Genomic DNA, 19095 nt, shown 5'->3' with positions numbered 1-19095 from the left:
AGGACTTTAGATGTTTCTTTCTGAACAAAAACTCCTCTCTCATCACACACATATACACATAAGTCCTTCAAATTAATGTTCTTACCTTGTCTTTATTTTCAGAGTCAGAATCCTCAAGTTTGGTCCGAATAACAAAGGGAGTAGATAACCTCAGGAGGACTCGTTCAAATGTGGCACTGATCTTAGGAGAAACTATGTCAAAGCAGTCTTGGAATTTCAGAGTTTTGTGGGTATCACATCTGAGCTGCTTCCTTAGACCTTCTCCCAGCTGAAGAACAAACATGTTTTGATCAAACATCAGGTGAAAGGGGAACGCTCTGCAGAAGGTGCTGATACTAATCCTCAGATCTAAGGGAGACTGGGAAGTTCCTGATGGAAGTGCTTTTGTGATATTTGCATTTTCGTGTTCTTTGATAAGGAAAGTCAGACAGCTGCAATTACCTGGGTTCGTCCCCTCTGAACACAGTTTATCATTAGTGACCTGTTCTACTTCCACGTCCAATCGGTAAATTTTCTTTGCTGCTGCCTTTATCATTCCCACCATTGCAAACCCTACAATCTGATGTGGGTGAAAGTAATGAAGCATGAGATTGCCTTCAGGGAGCTCTTTGCATAGGAAAGATGGGGATTCCAGGGTGGCCTGTCTTCCAAATGAAGTTCTAATGTGCTCCAGCAAAGCATCAAAGCCATTGAAGAAGTCTTGAAGGGTCCCACCTACAGCTCGAAGAACTCTTTCATTCTCATCAAAGCAGATATTGAAGAATTCCTCCCCAAATTTTTCTTGCATTTCCTCAAATTTCAGACCTATAGGACAACAAGACACTCATGTCAAATACATACATAGCTACTGTGTCACATCATCCCTTTGTTGTTTGTTTTCTCAGTATTTTTCCAAGTGATTAAGAGTGTTTTATTTCACTGTTTATTTACCCATGGAACCACTTTTTTCTGTGGTAGTTAGGAATGCCTGAATGGTACCCTTGGATGCCTGAAACATGCTGCTTCATTCTAGTAGTCATTTTTGTCTGCCATTTCAATCCCTCATGCTTTCGGCCCTGGATCCTAACCAGCTAAGTGTGAGGTTTGCACTTGTCTTGTCTCCTCTTCCCTGCTGGAAGCCAAAACACACTATAATTTTCCTAATTTTTAACTTTCCCTTAAGTGTGTGTCACATGTAGTCTATTGTGCAAATACACCCAGCCAAGGGTGTATACCAGCCATTGCTGATGCAGACATGGGAGAGGTTTCTGCTTTTATAGCCCCTCTTGTTTGCTGTTTTTCAAAGGACCAAGCTCTCACCAGCTTGAATAATGAGTTTCTGGAATGCTAATTTCGACTTTAATGAGAAGTGCGAAGTGAGACCACTGGCTTTCAAAAGCAGTGCAAAGCCATACACTTGAGTAGCTGGGTTTTTTTGGTGGTGGTGGTGGTGGTTTTTTCTATGGACAAAATATTTTTCTCATTATAGATATGGGCACTGCAAGAAAATAGAAATAAAGAATTGTTACTTTTTTGTTGCCTGAAAAGGAAAACAAAATCTCGCTATTTTGAGCTTCTACATTCATCTATCTTACGAAAAATCCATGCCCCTTAGAACTTTCTAAATTGCTATTAGTTGAGACAGGTCTGTTATATCTCTAAATGTCACTTCAGGTCTCCATCAGGGCAATACAAAAGGTTTTGATTTACAGAAGTGATAAGGCTGGTATTGCACAAGGGAAAGGAAATATCTGTAATAGATGTCTCTGGATATAATTTTTTATCAAAAGCTACCCATTTTTTATTTACTTTTAAAACTAGAAAAAAATATATTTTTTTAAGATGGTTATTGAACATTTTCTGTCTTATTTTAGGTAGGATATGCTCTGTTAAATCTCATCTGACATTAATCCTATATCACGTAGCATAGTTACAAAATTCATCAGCTATATTTGTGTTTTACTAAGCTGTGATAGAAGAAAAAGAAGTATAAATAAGCTGTATGTGAATTACAAATATCCTGCAAGAAATAAATTACACAGTTCCTCCAGTGTATTGAATTTATTAAATTCTACTGAACTTTAAAATCGATCCTGAGTTCTAACAGAAATGAAGAGCAATCTCATTCCTCAGGGTGCAATAGGCCCTTTATTTTAATATGTATTCAGCATGCTTTATAACATAGATACGATCCAAATGGATCACCAAACTTCTTATTGTTTGTTTAAATTACTTGTAGGCTTTACAATTTGGAAGAATAGTGTGAAAAGAGTTTTTCATGCCCAAGAGGTATAGCAGGACAGAAGTCACTCATCTGTCATTTGCTGACTATAACCTTTGATCATCTCAAGGAAGGCCCATGCACATAGGCAGAGATACAAGGATCATATTTACAGGGGATTAGTGTATTCCATACCTTTGCAAACCATCTGCAATGAGAGTTTTGTTTGGCTCTTCAGCATGATTGATAGCAGATTAAAATTCTAAAATTACATATATAAACAGGACAACATGACAAAGCAATAGGAATAGTTTGGGAAAGTTCATCTGAAGGCCATTACTCATAATGAACTTCGGTCACTAAAGTAGGTTATTACAGTAATATTCCCAGGATCTTTTGTGCCCACAGATGGTCAGATCATCAGCTAAGCCAGAAAAAATTACCTCTGGTACATAATGCCTGCTAATATCCCAATTCAGAGAACAGCATGCCAATTACTGACTCATTATTACTACATCAGCATAAAAAAGTAACGTAATATTTTCCACAAAAATTCTCACTGCGACCACAAAATAATTAAATTCTAACCAGTATCCAATGTCAGCATTGGATATTAATAACAAGAATTTAAGAAGTTATCATTTTCATGTGTACACACAAACATATATACATGTAAATCTTATTTTTCTGTAGAGTGTAGAGTGAACTTCAAAAGAAGTATGGTTGTAGAAATGAGCACTCACAAGACTTCAGCAGGAGCATCCAAGGTTGTAAGATTGCAGAGGCCCAAATAGTATGGGAACACAAATATGCAGCATTCCTTAACGATAGCATGGATGAAGGAGCTGTCTTTCAAGCATATTATAACATTACAGTTAAAACAGTAGTTTGCATTAGCACCACTGACCAAAACCAGGGTAAGTAGTACTGGTAATCCAATACCCCATACTCTAATGCTACGTTGGTAAGTCTCGACTTACAGTCAATGAAAAGAGCTTTATCTTAGTATTTGGCCTAAGATTTTGTTGACTATCTAAGATTGGTCCATTGTTTGCTCTAGAAGACTGTCTGTTCAGTCTGGACATAACATGTTAACTCCAAACAACATGAATTATCCAATTATATTCAAGTCAATGATCTGACTCCAGGATATGCCTCTACTTCTAAAAACATTCTAGTTCTGAATTGAGTTACACATAGTACCAGCTGAAATTAGATTAACTCAGAATAGAAAAATGTGTATGCACAAGATAGACCAAACTGCTGGTCTGTTTTAGTCAGGAATTTTATCTCTAATAATAGACATGATGAAACACTGAGAAAATTAAATAAATACAAACAACCTCCTAAAACAAACATCCTGCATGCAGAAATGTGATGAGGAAGACAAGGGCCCGTTTGGAATTAAATCTGGCTACAGATGTCAAGGGCAACAAGAAGGGCCTCTTCCAATACATCAGCAACGAAAAGAAAACTAAACACTCCCAATCATTCTGAAAGATCATGGCAATCAGGAAAGATGCCTGAGGACTACAAGAAAGCAAATGTCATCCCGATCTTCAAAAAGTGCAAGAAGAGGGATGCAGGGAACTACAGGCCAGTCAGCTTCTCCTCATTCCTGGAAAGGGGATGGCACAGCTCAGATTGGAGGCCATCTCTAAGCATGTGGAACAGAAAGAGGTGATCAGGAATAGCCAGCATGGATTCACCAGAGGAAACCTGATTGCCTTCTACAGTGAGACAACTAGCTGGACAAATGTAGGAAGAGCAGTGGATGTTACCAACCTGGACTTAAGCAGGGATTTTGACACTGTCTGCCTTAATATTATTACAGGCTAGCTCAGGAAATGTGCTGCCATTCAGACAGCTCTTGATTGGCTGGATACTTGGGCAGGGAAGAAACTCAGGAAATTGAACATTGGCAAGTACAGGGTCCTGCACTTTGGGAGGAATAACGCCGTGTACCACTACAGGCTAGGTGCTGACCTGATGGAAAACAGCTTTGTGGAGAAGGACCTGTGGGTCCTGATGGACAGCAAGGACCATGAGCCAGAAAGATGCCCTTGTGGCCAAGAGCCCAGTGGTACCCTGAGGCACATTAGGAAGAATATTGCCAGCGGGTCAAGGGAGGTTGTCCTTCCACACTATTCAGCTCTGATTAGGCCATGCTTGGAGTACTGCGACCAATCCCAAATACCACAGTACAAGAGGGACAAGGCGCTCCAGAAGCAAGTTGAGCAAAGAGTTATTAAAATGATCATTGAACTGGAGCATCACTCATATGAGGACAGATTGAGGAAACTAGGCCTTTTAGCCTGGAATAGATAAGACACAGGGGAGATCTAATCATTGTGTATTTAAAAGAAGAATGTCAGGAGGATGGGTGTGAGGCCAGACTCCTCTCAGTGGTGCCCATTGATAGGATGAGAGGTGATGGGCACAAAATGAAACAAGGAAAGTTCTGTCTGAAAACCAGGAAAAAGTTTCTTACTGTAAGGGTGACAGAGCTGTCCAGAGAGGTTGTGTCTCCTTCCCTGGAGATGTTTAAAACCTCTCTGGACTTGACACTGAATAATGTGCTCGCTATCTCTGCTTGAGCAGGGGGGCTGGGCTGTATAGATGATCTCCAGAGTTCCCTTTCAACTTCAACCATTCTGTGATTCTATGATTGTGTCGCCTTCAGTTAAAGAAAAAAAAAAAAGTCCTTGAATGTTTTTGTATTAGCAGATTTTTGTCATGAGTATAATCTTGTCCTAAACAGTCTTGTCAACACAAAGCCAGGTGGCAGTTCCAGATTCCAAAGTATAATTTAAAAATAGTAGGAAAAGCAACATTTATTTCTCAATAAAAGAAAGAATTTTATGTGTACAGGCTAATGCTGAAGTGACCCTAGTGGCTTCCTCCTTTGTCTGGGTTAAAGGAGGCTGAGGGGAGACCCTATTGCTCTCTTCCAGTATCTGTAATGTGCTTACAGAGGGAGTGGGGCAGGTCTCTTCTCACTGGTGACAGGTGACAGGATGAGGGGAAATGGCTTCAAGTTGTGCCAGGGTAAGTTTAGGTTGGATATCAGAAAGGGTTGTGAAGCACTGGAATAGGCTGCCCAGGGAGGTGGTTGGGTCACCATCCCTGGATGTGTTTAAAAACCATTTGGATGTGGTGCTCAGGGACATGATTTAGCAGAGGGTTGTTAGTGTAGTATGGTTAGGTTGTGGTTGGACTCGATGATCTTTAAGGTCTTTTCCAACCTGAGCTATTCTATGATTCTATTCTATGATTCTAATACCAGTATCTAATTACTGTAAAAAGACTTTGATCTTACTTGATTATCGTAATGAATTTATATCATCCTGGAAACTCAGGCAGTATTTTTCTTGTTATCATTTTACTGCCTTTATTCAAATGCAATAACATCATCTTATGCCGTTATGTATGACTCTGACACAACTGCAAAATTTGCACTATACTTCCCTTACTATACTTCCCTTGCATCATCCAGTGCCCCCATAACTTTCATTTCATAAAATAAAAAAGACAGTTATTGTTTAAAAGTATTCCTCATGCTTGCTCACCATAATACTTGTTCTATTGAATTTTTAATGGGGCTTTTTTTTCCTTGTTAAAGGTGTTGAAGTTTTCCTCCAACAAATTCTGGTTAGAAACACTGTATTAAAAAAAAATTGTAATTACTACACTCAGTGAGGACTCAATCAACTGTGCTCAGGCTACCCGTAAAGGATTCTGCACCAAATTATTGACACAGAAAGCTCAACTCAGCTATAAAGAAGAGGCAGCATTCTTTTTCTGTTCCTTCATATAGTACTTTCAGTAGCAGCTGTGGGCAAAAGCAAACTGCCTGAAGCATGGCAATCATTGTGTTCCCTCCATCGCATCTTGGAAACCTCACTACTTCTATTTGCACAGAGTTTATCAAAGAATTGCAATTAGTAAATTGATGTTTCCTAAGAAGAAGGCAGATACAGTTTGCTTTGTGTTAACTCTAGAGATCAAACAGCAGTAAGAACAGTTTTAAATTTGCTTTTGCATTAAACCTATGTCTTTGAATTTACATAGAGAGGAGATCTTCATTTCTCGGAAAGAATACAACTGTAATGAAATCTAAAAACATTTCCCATGAAATGCAAAATCATCTATCATAGTTCCCCACATGTATAAAAGGCTCAATTCAGATGATTAAATATATAAATCTAATGTTATAAATACAAAAATTTAATCCCACTTGAAACTTCATTGGGCATCCAAGACATCTGCAAAAGGACAAATATATAGTTAAATCTGCCAGAATAGAGGCTTATGGAAGGCCTGTATGTTTCTGAAGGTTTAACATAGGCTAAACTAGATACTCCACAGCACCTAAAATAATGACAAACTCCTACAGTTAGTCAATGAATCACGCCCAAAATGTCTTCTACTTTATAAATAGACTTCTACAAGATGGTAATGTACATCATAACTTCAAGCTGCTCAATACTGCACTGATAGTACATATGCTTTCCAACAATAAATAGTTCTGGTTTGAGAACAGCAAAGTCTAAGGCCATTTGGTATCAGTATTTGTCCTTTTCTAATTTAGATGTATTCATCTCAGTTTTGAAGTCTCATTAACTACGTGGGTTTTGTTTAGATTACTTTTGTGTTGCCAGTGCAGTGTAATATCTGCTAAATAAAAGGAGCCTTATGTGTAAAGATTCAACCCCCCTGAGGATGGATGCAGTTCCAAGTATTACTAAAATCCATTAGTCTCTCCAGTCCTTTGGGCCATGTAACATTTCCTTTTACACCATTTGTAAACCAACAGCTTTAATTATAAATCAAGCAGTATATCCTAAATTAGTTGCATCCTAATGACTGTCTGCAGTTGTTAGCTCAAAGGAAATGGAAAGTGAAACTAATTTATGTGCTTTAAATATACAAGCATTTACAATTTTCAGGCATCTGTTCAGCAGAGAGTGTGCCAAGCCTTTGTCCATCTTTTCCATTTACATCACTTGATCTAATCTCATCGTAGGCTGAGATCTGTCCTGATATCTTCTTTTTAATGTATTTCCTGTCTTCTCAAATGCAGTAGTTGTCAGCAACAGTGTGCCACTATTGTTAAATAGTTACCAGAAAGATCTCAAGTTTATTCCTTTTTAACTAGAAAATATATTGAGATTTTCTTAGTTTCAGAAAAGAAACACAGACATTCCACTCTGACAAATGTACAAAGAACAAAAGGCTTTTATGGAATTATGTGGGCTAAATGAAGGAACAACCTGCCGGTTATATCTAGAAATGACATGATTTGCTCAGTATAAAGAAGCCTAGAGCTCATATCTTCTGTGGTAGTGACAAGCAAATTTCACCAAGGGAAAGAGCTCCCTGAATTCCCACACCAACAATGAATTCCACCTCCTCCTCAGCATCTCAGGGAGGCTGAATCTAGGTATGCAGTTTATCTTCCTGATGGTACAGGGCTATAATGTGGAATCCCACATATTATATCGCCAGAAGATCCAAGAATTCTTGTCTCCTTGTCATATCATCCTTCACATGGAAGATGCCCAAAAAGTTATTCACTTAGTAATGACAGAGACTCAAAGTCCTCACACCACTAACAGAAGCAAGATCAAGATGGTGAGCTTTATTACTAATCTGTAAGAGTAAAATATCTGACAGGAAAACTTTGTACAATGAATTTAAGTCCACCTGTGGAGCTAACTTAGCTGCCATTGATGTAAGCTGTGCATTCTTTAAGGAAAAAGGGTTTGTGCTTTAAGGTTTTAGAAGCCAATTTTTTAGAACAGATTAAAAAAAAATTGTGTTGCACAAATTAATTAATTGAATAAAAGATGGAAGGAAATGCAGTAGAAATCCACGTAATATGCTTGATGGTACAAATCTTGTCATTACTCCTGAAATAACTTCAGTTTAACAGCAAAAATCTGCTCTGAACAGTCTACCTAGTCAGATAAAGGTATTATCTGGGTCAACAGGATAAAACATACCAGCATTTATTCATTGAAATATTTTATTTCAAAATGCTCTCTTTGAGGCTGGGATTTTTATTTTGCCCAGTTTCCAACCTACTGTTACTTATTTTTCCTTTGTATAATATGCTTATGAAGGATACTGTAAAAAATATGCATGCACACTTAAAAAAACCAGAGCCCATCATAAGCTGTTGGTACTATTATGAAAAGAACACTGAGTTAAATTAAATATTCCAGTCACAGAAGCTGTCACCAGAAGGGAAACTGTACCACTGATCTGGTATCAAACATGGTTCACAGCATTTGAGCATGATGGACGTGGCTCCATTAATTACTGCAGATTAAAGCAGGAATACCTCTATTGATGTCTAGACTTGTAGCAGGAATAACTTACCAAGAAGATGAGAAGAACCAGGCCCTTCCACTGCAGGAAGCTGGTACTGTACTTCTGTCATGACTTGACAGGTGGAAAATTCCAGTGTTCATACAAGATGAATTGTATGCATTGAGCTGGGAGTGCAGCATGCAGTCAGTACTGTGCTGTGAGCAGTGTGAGCACCAGGACCATGGTGGAAAACGTGCTCAGTCTTCTAGGCTTACTAATGATCTCAGCATTCACTGGATGAATAAGGAATGCCAAATGACTCTTTTAGAGGCAGTTACAGGGTCAGGAGAGGTGATCTGTGTTGGCATTATCTAATGTAAGAGATCAGGAGGTTGATGCCAAGCATCTGTAAGAATACACTTCCCTGCAGCACTAGACAGTGAATCCTTGCTACCACTCTTATAAATAACTTGAGTGCTAGATTTGGTTCAGCAGTTTCTCTAGCCTCCACCACAGTTAGATTCATTCTCGTTCTTCTGTCAGCAATGCCAATTGCTCCACATACCCATCTCAGTAGTAATGTACTTCTTGTACAGAAAATTCTCACTAACCCCTATTCAACCAGAAAAATAACTGTATGTGAGAATTAATTACGCAGCCTCCAAAGGAACTAACAGTTACAATAAAAAACTGGTTTTATTGCTCGTTGTTAGTGCTTTGCTCAGATGGAATTTTTTATTTTTTTTTTTTTACTACGAACTCAGATTTTATCTTTAAAAGAAGTGCTTTTCTAAGAGTCAATCCCTGCAAATTTATTTCCAACAAAACCCATTTTACTTATTCCCAAAGACAGTGACATCCAGATGCTGCTTATAAACTGGGATCCCAATGAGCTGATCTGCCCCCAACACAGACTGTGAGGATACCACCGAAAAAACAGCTACACATCACCACTCAGCCATGCTAACAGATCAGGACTGACATATTGATTTAAAAGCACTCTGAAGCCAACAGTATTTGTAACTAGTTTTGGAATACATATATTGTTTCATGGTGAACTGAGTACTGAAAATCTAATTTGTCAGGGGGTTATTAACAGTATTAATATGTATGTGTTATTACATAAAATCATTACTTTGTTTTTGTCCTGCCTTACAATTCATAGCATTTATTTCTGAGAGTTAGTAATCAATCATTTAAAGATGCAAACAAAATATGCTGTAATTAATCCTGGACATATTTACAATTTAGTGTGTTCTCTTAGTGGCCCAAACATGGAAGGTGCCAAGCACAGCCTCTTCCCACAGCTTTGAACAGCAGCTAAAGGCACTCAGAACCTCCCTGAAGGTGCTTATCATCTTGCAAAATAAGGCACTTGACAAAGGAAAAAACACTTTGATCACTGAAAAAACATTCATCTCTAAACAAGAACACAAAAGCTGTTTCACAGAATGCACCACATCTGTTTAACTGTTTGAGATAGAAAAGACTGACACACAAATCAGATAGCCTCAGGAAGGAATTTCTTGTCAGGAGGATACAGTGGTCCACATTGCAACATGGGTAGACTATGACCTTACATTATTCTCCTGACATAAAAAGTACATCACGTCTTTAATTAACTTATTAGATGATCTTAAAGGCCCCTTCTAAGCCAAACCATTCCCTGATTCTATGATTCTGTGAATTATCATCTAAGGTCAGACTTCACTCCTATGTCTCCTGTTGAAGAAAGAATTCTAGCTGCATAATGCCATAAAAAGTCTGCAGATTTATCCTGTATATTACTGTATATTAGGTCAAAGGTGACTTCCAGTGAACCAAAATTACATCTTTTGCACCTTCCACCCTAATTTCAGCAGCTTACTGAAGGCTCCAAACGAAAAGCAAGGAAATTTTGAACATTAGAGGAAGTATAACCTAAGGTTTAAAGCTTGATCTGTCTGTAAAGTTTCCTGACTGCAAAGTCATTCTAGATTGCCTTAAAGGCATAAAATATGTGCAGAAAAGGGCATGATATATCAGCTACTTATGTAGCTGCTTCCTGAATTTTCTTTGTTGGAACAATGCCTTGGTTCTTTGCTGGTGATAAGATGGTCAATAAACTTTTCAAATAAAGTAAACAAATTCCCTTAAAAAAATGCATACCAAGTACATTAGCTGTACACTGGAGAATTCCTGAGACATCTTCAGTTTCTTCGTTGCCAGAGCAGTCTGTGTAGGTGCATCTGTTTGATATATTGTGAAAGTTCTTCTCTGCATCCCTGTACCTAGAGTAAAAGAGTAAAAAATATATATCATCTCTTTATGCAAATGTAAAATAAATAACTTTCAGAAATGGTAATAAATGATGCCGCTAACCCCCCCATCTCTTCCCTCTTCCCATCAATCCCTTTCATACATATTCTCACACAGATGACACTGGATTAATAGCATGTGGTATTATACTAGAATCTGGAATATTATCTCCAGTGAGAATAAATACATGAGAAAGAAGGTGTTTCCAAAGGGTTCAGGCATGAGGGAAGGGTATCAGGCATATCTGTCACGTCACCCCTGCTGTGATGCTCTAACAAAGTTGTACAGCAAACTCCAAGCAAGATGTTTATGAGACAATGGAGAATAACTAATAAGAAGAATAAATCTTCCATGTCACATTACATTAGCATTGCAAGAATAAAACCTAGCTTTCTCAGTGGATTATCTTCTGAAGAAACAAAATTTGTGTTAAAGCCTGCTAGAGAAAAATTAAAAAGAATCCCACCACTGCTGAAATGTACAGAGCTGTGCTCAGGCCAACAGGAAAGAACTGACATCTGAATTATTCTGTTTAATTTAGCTTTGCCACATTGTTTTTCCTTAATTCAATGGAAACAGAACAGAATCTCATACTACGTTTAAAACAAAGCTTTATGCAGGTGATAATGAGGACAGAGGAGCCAATACAAGTGAAGAAAATATTACAGCAGAGTGACAATGCTCTTGGCAAAATATGCAATTGATTTAGCTCAGTGCTCAGAGAAAAGATTTTTTAAATGAGTATTTTATTAACAGTTTTGCTGTGCTTTCACACTTTGTTTATACTTCATAAATCATGAACAGCACTAAGGACTGGACTTCTCACCTGATCATGTCCTGAAAAGCCCAGAACCTGATTTGCCAGCACCTGTGGAAAAGGCTATGATGGATTCAGAGCTGCCCATCAGGTTCCTCCAACAACAAACTGGTCTTTCATGGGGAGCAAAGCAAAGGCTGATAGTACACTCTACAGTGACATTCACAGAGGCCCCTGGTGACACCAGGCCATGCCAAAGGACAGCAGCCCTTATTCTGCTTCAGCAGCAGGCCATGTCCTGTCCCAGTGCCTGAGCTCAAAGTCACAGCCCAAAGCCACAACCGAGCAGGAGATAAGGCCTCTGCAGGCTGCACCACAGGCTTCTTGGAATGGCACCACGGCCCTTCCTCACCTCTGCTCTTGAGGAGGACAAGGGATTTAATAAACATTTATGGTGTATGGGTGTCATTACAAAGGTGCTGGCTGTGGGGCTACACGGGCCTCTGTGAGGAAAGGCTGCCCCACACTGAGCATGGTTGGAGCCCAGCAGCCATGTTGATGGTGCCTCTGGGAAAGCATGTTTAATAAAGGGCAAAACAACACCTGGTGATGTGAGGAATGAGACAAAAGAGTGTGAGAAACAACTGCATCAGCAGCAGGGGCAGCCAAGGAGGATGGGTAGGAGGTACCCCGGGCACTGATCAGCTATTCCCCTGTGGCTGGTGGAGGACTCCGCTTTGGAGCAGGGGGATACGCCAAGGAGTGTTCATGTTGGAGCAGAGCAACGGTGTTTATGACTGACCTCAGCCCCCCCCCCCGCCAATGCCTTCCATGGCTCAGAGGGAGGAAGGAAAGGAGGCAGGGATAAAGGAGTGAGGTTGAGCCTGGCAGAGGGCGGCCCACCACAGTGCGTATAAGGACAGCACAAATATAAGACATTTTCTACAGACAGATTCTACTTTCACTGTGATTTATTTAAACCTATGCAAGTGTTCAAAAACTTGAGTCAAAGTGTATTGTAAATCACAGGAATTACAGGTTTCCAGAGTGTCCTGTTCTTAAACTCTGTCCACTGAAATAAGAATATCTAAACAACATGTGGCCATAAATTATAGGCAGCATTGTTTTTGCACATATGCTTCTCACAAGGCTCTGTCTCACCCACTGAATCTCTTGACATGAGGCTTCACACAATTTTTTTCACAACTGAAAATATTAGCAGCCAGAAGGTTTCTCCCTTTCTTTGTCCCATAGTGGACATCATAATTACCTGACAAGACTGGCTGCCTTCTCTTGCCCTCAGGTGCTATCCAGGCATGCTAACATTGCAAGTCACCTACCAAGCTAGGGCTCCCTTTGAATTTTAACCAAACGCTGAGAAACAGGCAAAGGAAATTTCCTCCAGTGCACTGAGCTTCAAAACAATGTCATAAATCCTAAAAAGACCCTAAATGCAGCTTGAAAAAAACTTCCCTTACATCTTCGTAATTCAATTCAGAGGACAGCATTCCTCATTTGTCACATGGCACTGCCATTTAATGGCTACAGACAAGCATCCATTGTATTCTGTCAGAAACGTGAGCTGTCTGCAAAAACCAAAACACTTGTGTAGGTAAAGGAAAGGTTGTAAGGAGATTATTTTGATCAATGAAAGAATATCTCAGGTTTCTATGATGACTGTTGCTATAACTATATTTAAATCCTCAGTTATCTCTAAATTTTCTTAATAAACTCTTAGGAGGTGATTTTTTGCCCTGCCGTGCTTCCACCCACACACAAAAAACAAGTATATAACCATACACATACGCACCAAATAGTTATGTACAATTTTGCAAGACTGGGGCCTCAGCTCACAGAACAAATAATTTTTCCAGAAATCTCATCTGGCTCTATGAGAAGCAAACTGGAGTAGGTGCTACACTTTTATAAAAAGATTCCCTATTCTCCTCAGACAAGAAATGTCACTGTTAATGAAGTAGTCGTGGTGTGATGGGATTGCACAGAAAAAGGACTGGGCAGCAGTTTATCACTAATATCCATTGTATGTGCTGCTACTCCAGAGCTTCCCTAGCAGTTTGTAAGGAAAATTAAAGTCAGCCCAGGCTGTGACTTTGAAAGCATAAAGGAAAGCACATCCATGCATCTTTCATTACCTCAAATTAAGACTTACCCAATAACTTGATGCTCAAAATACTGCAGTGTCCTTTGAAGAGTTTGCCGAATAGTCTGAGGCTATGGAAGAATGAAAAAAAACAATGAAAACAAAAACATAAGATTAGGGAAGTGTGGCACAGTCTAATTAACGTATCTTCCAACACACTATTTAATTCTCCAGCTTTACTCCTCCTCGTCATCAACCTGCCAGGTGCCCATCATAGCAACAGAAATATTATTCATTCCTAGTATCTTAGTTCTTCATTAAGTAAGAATTAATTTTAAAATGAGATGCAAAATTTATGTTGCTTACAAAGCTATTTGTCCATAACAAAGTAACCACTTCACTATTAGCTCTCACTAATTACCACATGCCAATTATTTCATTACTTTAAAATAATTAATTTTAAATAGCCCACAAGTAAATGCTATAATTTTCTGATAAACATATCTCCAGGAAAAGGCATAGGGTCTTGAAACTTTCTATGCTCCCTAGAGCATTTTACATTAAAGAATGTTATAAAGACGTAACTTATTTTGGCTTACTTTCCTAGCAAGCCATAATTCTTCCATCATCTTTTAAATCTTCCAAACGCTCAAGTTCACCAAAAGAAAATCATGACATGCTTCAAGCATTTTGATGTTGTTTTTATTTTAGTAGGTGTTCACCAAACAAACAACATATGTGCATGACTGTGTTAATTTTCATTATTAATACTACTGTATTGTTGACCTAACAAAACACTTCTACTACTGGTACTGCTGCTATTCCTATTATTTTGAAATAATGCCTGAGAAATCTTTGGGTAAATCAAGAAAATATAAAATCCATGTCAATCTCTTTAGAATTTTCCAAGTAATTTATGACAAAATATCACTCTTCCAAAATTACCAGCATGTACTAAATCTGAAGTTTTTCACCTGTACATTTTGTCTGGCGACAAGCAGACAAAGGTACCCAATTTGAATTTAAGTATCCTTTAAATATCCTTCCTTCTATACCAAAGGCACAGGAATATTTCAGTAAGACTCAGCGGCAGCATCAGACACTCAAATTTTAGAAATATTTAGTATTTCTTCGCCTTTTAGAAATGACATGAAATTGTTTTAGAAAGTAACAGCCAAACAGCCCGATAACTTTAGCCATTTTGTTCTTGAAAAAACACCACTGAGATCTCATTCAAACCACCGTCATCTTTGAAAGTCTCAGATTCTGCCAACTTCTGTACAGATTCAGCTGTTCAAGACCTGACCTTTCTTCCTACCAGTTGCCTGTGAGTTGGCAGAAGGTGGTACCAGAAAAAGCATTAATGAAAAAGATTATACAAGGTTTGTGCAAGTGTAAAAACTTCTTTTTAATGTCAAATTGTAGGAGTTTGTCTGTCCATTGGGATTCAAATGTGTAGAAATGTGTACACTTACAAAAATAAGCTGAAATAGATGTAAACATTGAGATTTTTTTTATACATTTGTGTCAGATAAATCCTTCTCCATTCTGCAAGAGCTGTTTCCTGTGATAAAAAATACTTTTCACTGTTCTTCAGCCTTCATTTCAGAGAATGAAACCCCTTCCCAAACAAACATAATTTAAAGCCCTTCTCACAAGGTTACAAAGCCTGTTGTCAAGGCATCCTCACACCACTTTGTCAGATGAATCCATTCTTCCTCAGCAGTCCCTGCTCCACAGGGACCAAAGCCCTTCCAGCAACACCAGCCACAGAGGCTGCCTCACAAGATGTATCGACTCCAACCTGAGTCTTTCCCACTCATCAGCAGGATCAAACACACCCCAGCTGGGCCTCACAACTTTTGCCCTTGACCTCAAAGACAAGTAGACACTTGTGATATTCTCAAGGGCTCCCCTGGCTGTATCATTAATGCCCACATGCATGAGCAGCAGGGTTCAGCGTCCCAACGTCAGATGAGTCTTGGCAGCCTGCATGCAATACCGTGTCTAAGCTCCTGGCAAGCAGCATGCCTACTGAGGCAGCAAGATAGCTTGACAGATAAATTTCTCCTCAGGAGACAGTTTGTGATAACTACTACCCTCCTTTCCTTGGAGCCTTTAACAGTGGAGGGTCAGTTGGCTCTGATGCCTCACCACAAGGTGGGTCACCTCTCCCACCTCTCCCCAGAGTACTATCCCTGCTCTGTAACTGCTGAACTGTACTTCATGTAAGAGAAAAAGGGTTTTCTGGTTTGTTGTCAGGAGTAACACAACACCAGCCTCCCCCACGTCAAGAGTTTCCACCCTTGCCCCTTGATACTGTCTCTAGTCGTCTGTCCTTCATGGTAACACAGGGCTCAGGTTCTTGGCTCTGCAAGGTCTCTGAAGAATTGCTCATCTTCCATGACAGCTATACCTGCTCACCATCTCCTGCACCTCCTCTACCTTGCAACTCAACACTGAAAGCAGAGCAGGCCACTACTGCACACAGTAGCAGGCAGTGATTCTGGCCGTGGCACCTCATCATGGCAGCAACTGTGACTCAGCCAAACACCTCTGTTTGTGGTGCCCAGCCTACAGGATGCACTTGGAGAGAAATCTGCCCCTCTCACTAGATTTCACTCTGCTCTTATGCAAAACTGAATCAAGACCCCTAAGCTAGATTAGTAATACCCTCAGGGGTGTTTTCAAGACTAACTGGGGAAAATCTTTATGAATGTATTTGTCTAAATGATGATTAAGGGGTTTTGTTGTTGTTGTTGTTAAATTCAGACAACTTACTTTGAAAGGGAATTCTAGTTTAAACATGCATCATCTGAAAAAAAAGATTAGATTAATTTAATTGCATCTATTTTATAAATGTCTCTCCTCGGGCAATCAAATATAAACTCTCCGATCTCTCCTCAGAAGACGAAGGCCTTAACCTCTTCCCTGACCATTTCCTTTTACCTCTGAAATGTCTCTCGTTTAATTGCAACACTTTTGGAAAGAAACGGTAGGACTCATTTGCCTAACTGTATGTGCCCAAAGTGATACACTTGTTTGTACAGTTGGCAACTAATAGAAGTCTAAGGACTCAGTCTTCAGAAACATCTGTGTCATTTGCCTGGAGAGGATGTTGACCAATTGCTTTAGACTTGCACATCTTTTTGATGTTCAGGTGTGCACAGACAAACCCCACCAGGTGGTAATAGTACTAAACGGAGTATCCTGGATGACACTGCTGACATTTACAAAAATGCAGTTTTGTATTCTCCATCCCATTCCTTTTGCATCTTATGATGACCAGCCAGTACTAGAGGAGAAAGGGACTGTAGGAAATGGGCAAGTCCCAGCCAAATGAGCAGCAGAAACCAAAAAAGCAGCTAGGCACAGCTTCTCCTTAATCCTAACAAAGCTTCAGAGACTTTTCCTGGTAAAAGCTAAGTGCCTCCTACTGTGCTTCAGAAGTACTTCAACAGTCCTGCCCTTAAAAACTTGAGTGCTAAAAATTTTAAACACGAAAGCTGAAGCTCTGAAAAGCATAATAATCTCAGCTAGAAACCACTTCACTTCTATCTGAATTTCTTCAAGGAACTCCGTCAGGTCAAGGGGCTCCTTCAGACTCCTTGTCTTAGGGAGCTGTGTGCTCCTCCTGGAGGCACTTTGCACACAGGAGGGGTGAGCTATTGTGACCTCAGCCAAACCAGAACTTTCATGCTGATTGCTTTAAGTGTTTTAAATTTGTAGTCTTCAATCACTAACTCAGCAGATGTGTAAGGTTTTAATTGAGGGTTTCACTGCTGAACTGTCATTAATGAAAAACACTTATTTTTCTGTATTTCAAAAACAATTCTAGTGAAGTTTCTGTGGTTAGGTGATTACAGATCTCTAAGCACACTTGTACCTGGACAACATGGAAGGAAATAAATGGAAAAATAGTTTCATTGCTGTTGATTTTTTCTTTAATATTGAACTCGTGATCATGAAAGTGGTTGAAATCTGTTCTTTCCCTGTCCTTCTGGTCAGAACAATATTGATGTTAAAGAGGCAGTAATCAAAGAAACAAGGCTCCAGCTGAGGACAAACATTTATCAACATTTCCCAAATGCCAGGCTTGTGAAGATAAGTACTGAAATTGCTGCAACTAGGAAAAACAGAACTAAGAAAGGAAAGGAAGGCTCCTTTGGCATCTGACAATTTTCTGATGATGCAGAAAGGAGGTCCTGCTCCCTGGCAGGACCTGGATCCCTCTCTATCCTTCTTAATAGGATGGAATGAAAGGGCATAGACCAAAATCAGAAACAGAGATGCAGAGCCCCAGCACAATGAACCATTTGAAAATTCAAAAAAAAAATCTTTAGTGGTGCTTACGATAATTTGGAAAAAAAAATATTTGTTTTACTCTCTAGCTTCTTAACCTTTAGGATGCACTCAGTTTTCTTCTCTGTAACCATGAAAATCATCTTCCTGCAACCAGAATTTTGTGTTTTATGTAAGAGCGCCAACTGCCTGCAGATCACAATGAGCACCTGATTTGCTATCAAGAGGAGAAGATGCAGACCCCCCAGGAGGGGAGTGCGTGGAGATCCAGAGTGGGATGACTGACAGCTGGATGCAAAGTGAGCTGCCCGACAGCAGCACATCATCATCCAGACGTGAGGAGGAGAAGGTGCTGCACCAGGGCTCTGTATTACTAAGCATCTAAAGCTGAGAGAATTCTGCTCCTCAGTTCATACTAGCTGGGGTATTCTTCACAGACAAATATTTGTTCACATCAGAGGAAACAATTTAATAAATTACACTGAGACCAAGTATTTTACCCCATATTATACCACGGCAATAACAGTGCAAACACTCTGAAAAAATAAAACAGTGCTAACTAATAATTAGAAATTATAATTCCTGTATCCCCAGCTGCCTTTCAACTAGAAGCATCGCAGACATTATGGATGGAAATTGCCTATTAGATCATCCAGTCTAACTCCTTGACAGTGAAGGATAAATATCTCAGGGTGCTATCCATTATAATAGCGCCTGGGATCATTTTGTTCATCTGTTGAATTTCAGCCATGTCTCAGATGGATAGAAGATCTGTTCCGTGCTGCAGGAAGAAGACATTCAGTACGTGAGGACATGACAGATAATCGACCTCTCATGCTACCTGTTCACCTTTGAAAGCAACTCATACCTACTTCATAAAATCGTTGGTGCTACGCTAGGTGGGAAATGAGAAGCTTTACATGTCAGTGCTCCTCATGGAATTTCTTCTGCTAGGATAGGACAAGCCCAGTGTTCTCAGCATCACTTGGCCTGATTTTATACACCGAGCTGCAAACATGCTTTGAGCCCTGTAATTGAAACACAGATTATTTTGTCTTCATTTTGAAACTTAGAGTTTGCAAGCAGACATATTTGGAAAGAACTTGGATATGAGACAGAACT

The 19095-nt window shown here is 39.4% G+C and overlaps 1 protein-coding gene across 2 annotated transcripts in view; it reads right to left on the bottom strand.

The window, feature by feature from the left end:
* GUCY1A2 (guanylate cyclase 1 soluble subunit alpha 2) overlaps positions 1 to 19095 on the bottom strand; it is a 126920-nt gene that overhangs the window by 102047 nt on the left and 5778 nt on the right. For both annotated transcript variants that reach the window (XM_042839019.1, XM_042839020.1), the window contains exons 2-4: positions 13741 to 13802; positions 10664 to 10785; positions 86 to 804 (exon numbers count right to left, since the gene is read on the bottom strand). In XM_042839019.1, the coding sequence (XP_042694953.1) occupies positions 86 to 804; positions 10664 to 10785; positions 13741 to 13802 (903 nt within the window). The remainder of the gene's footprint in view (positions 1 to 85; positions 805 to 10663; positions 10786 to 13740; positions 13803 to 19095) is intronic.

This window comes from Centrocercus urophasianus, unplaced genomic scaffold (assembly GCF_019232065.1).
Source record: "Centrocercus urophasianus isolate 14NV4802_14NV808 unplaced genomic scaffold, USGS_Curo_1.0 seq_9, whole genome shotgun sequence".
Lineage (NCBI taxonomy): Eukaryota > Metazoa > Chordata > Aves > Galliformes > Phasianidae > Centrocercus > Centrocercus urophasianus.
The sequence above is the reverse complement of the archived record's forward strand: the minus strand, read 5'-3'. Positions and strand labels throughout refer to the sequence as shown.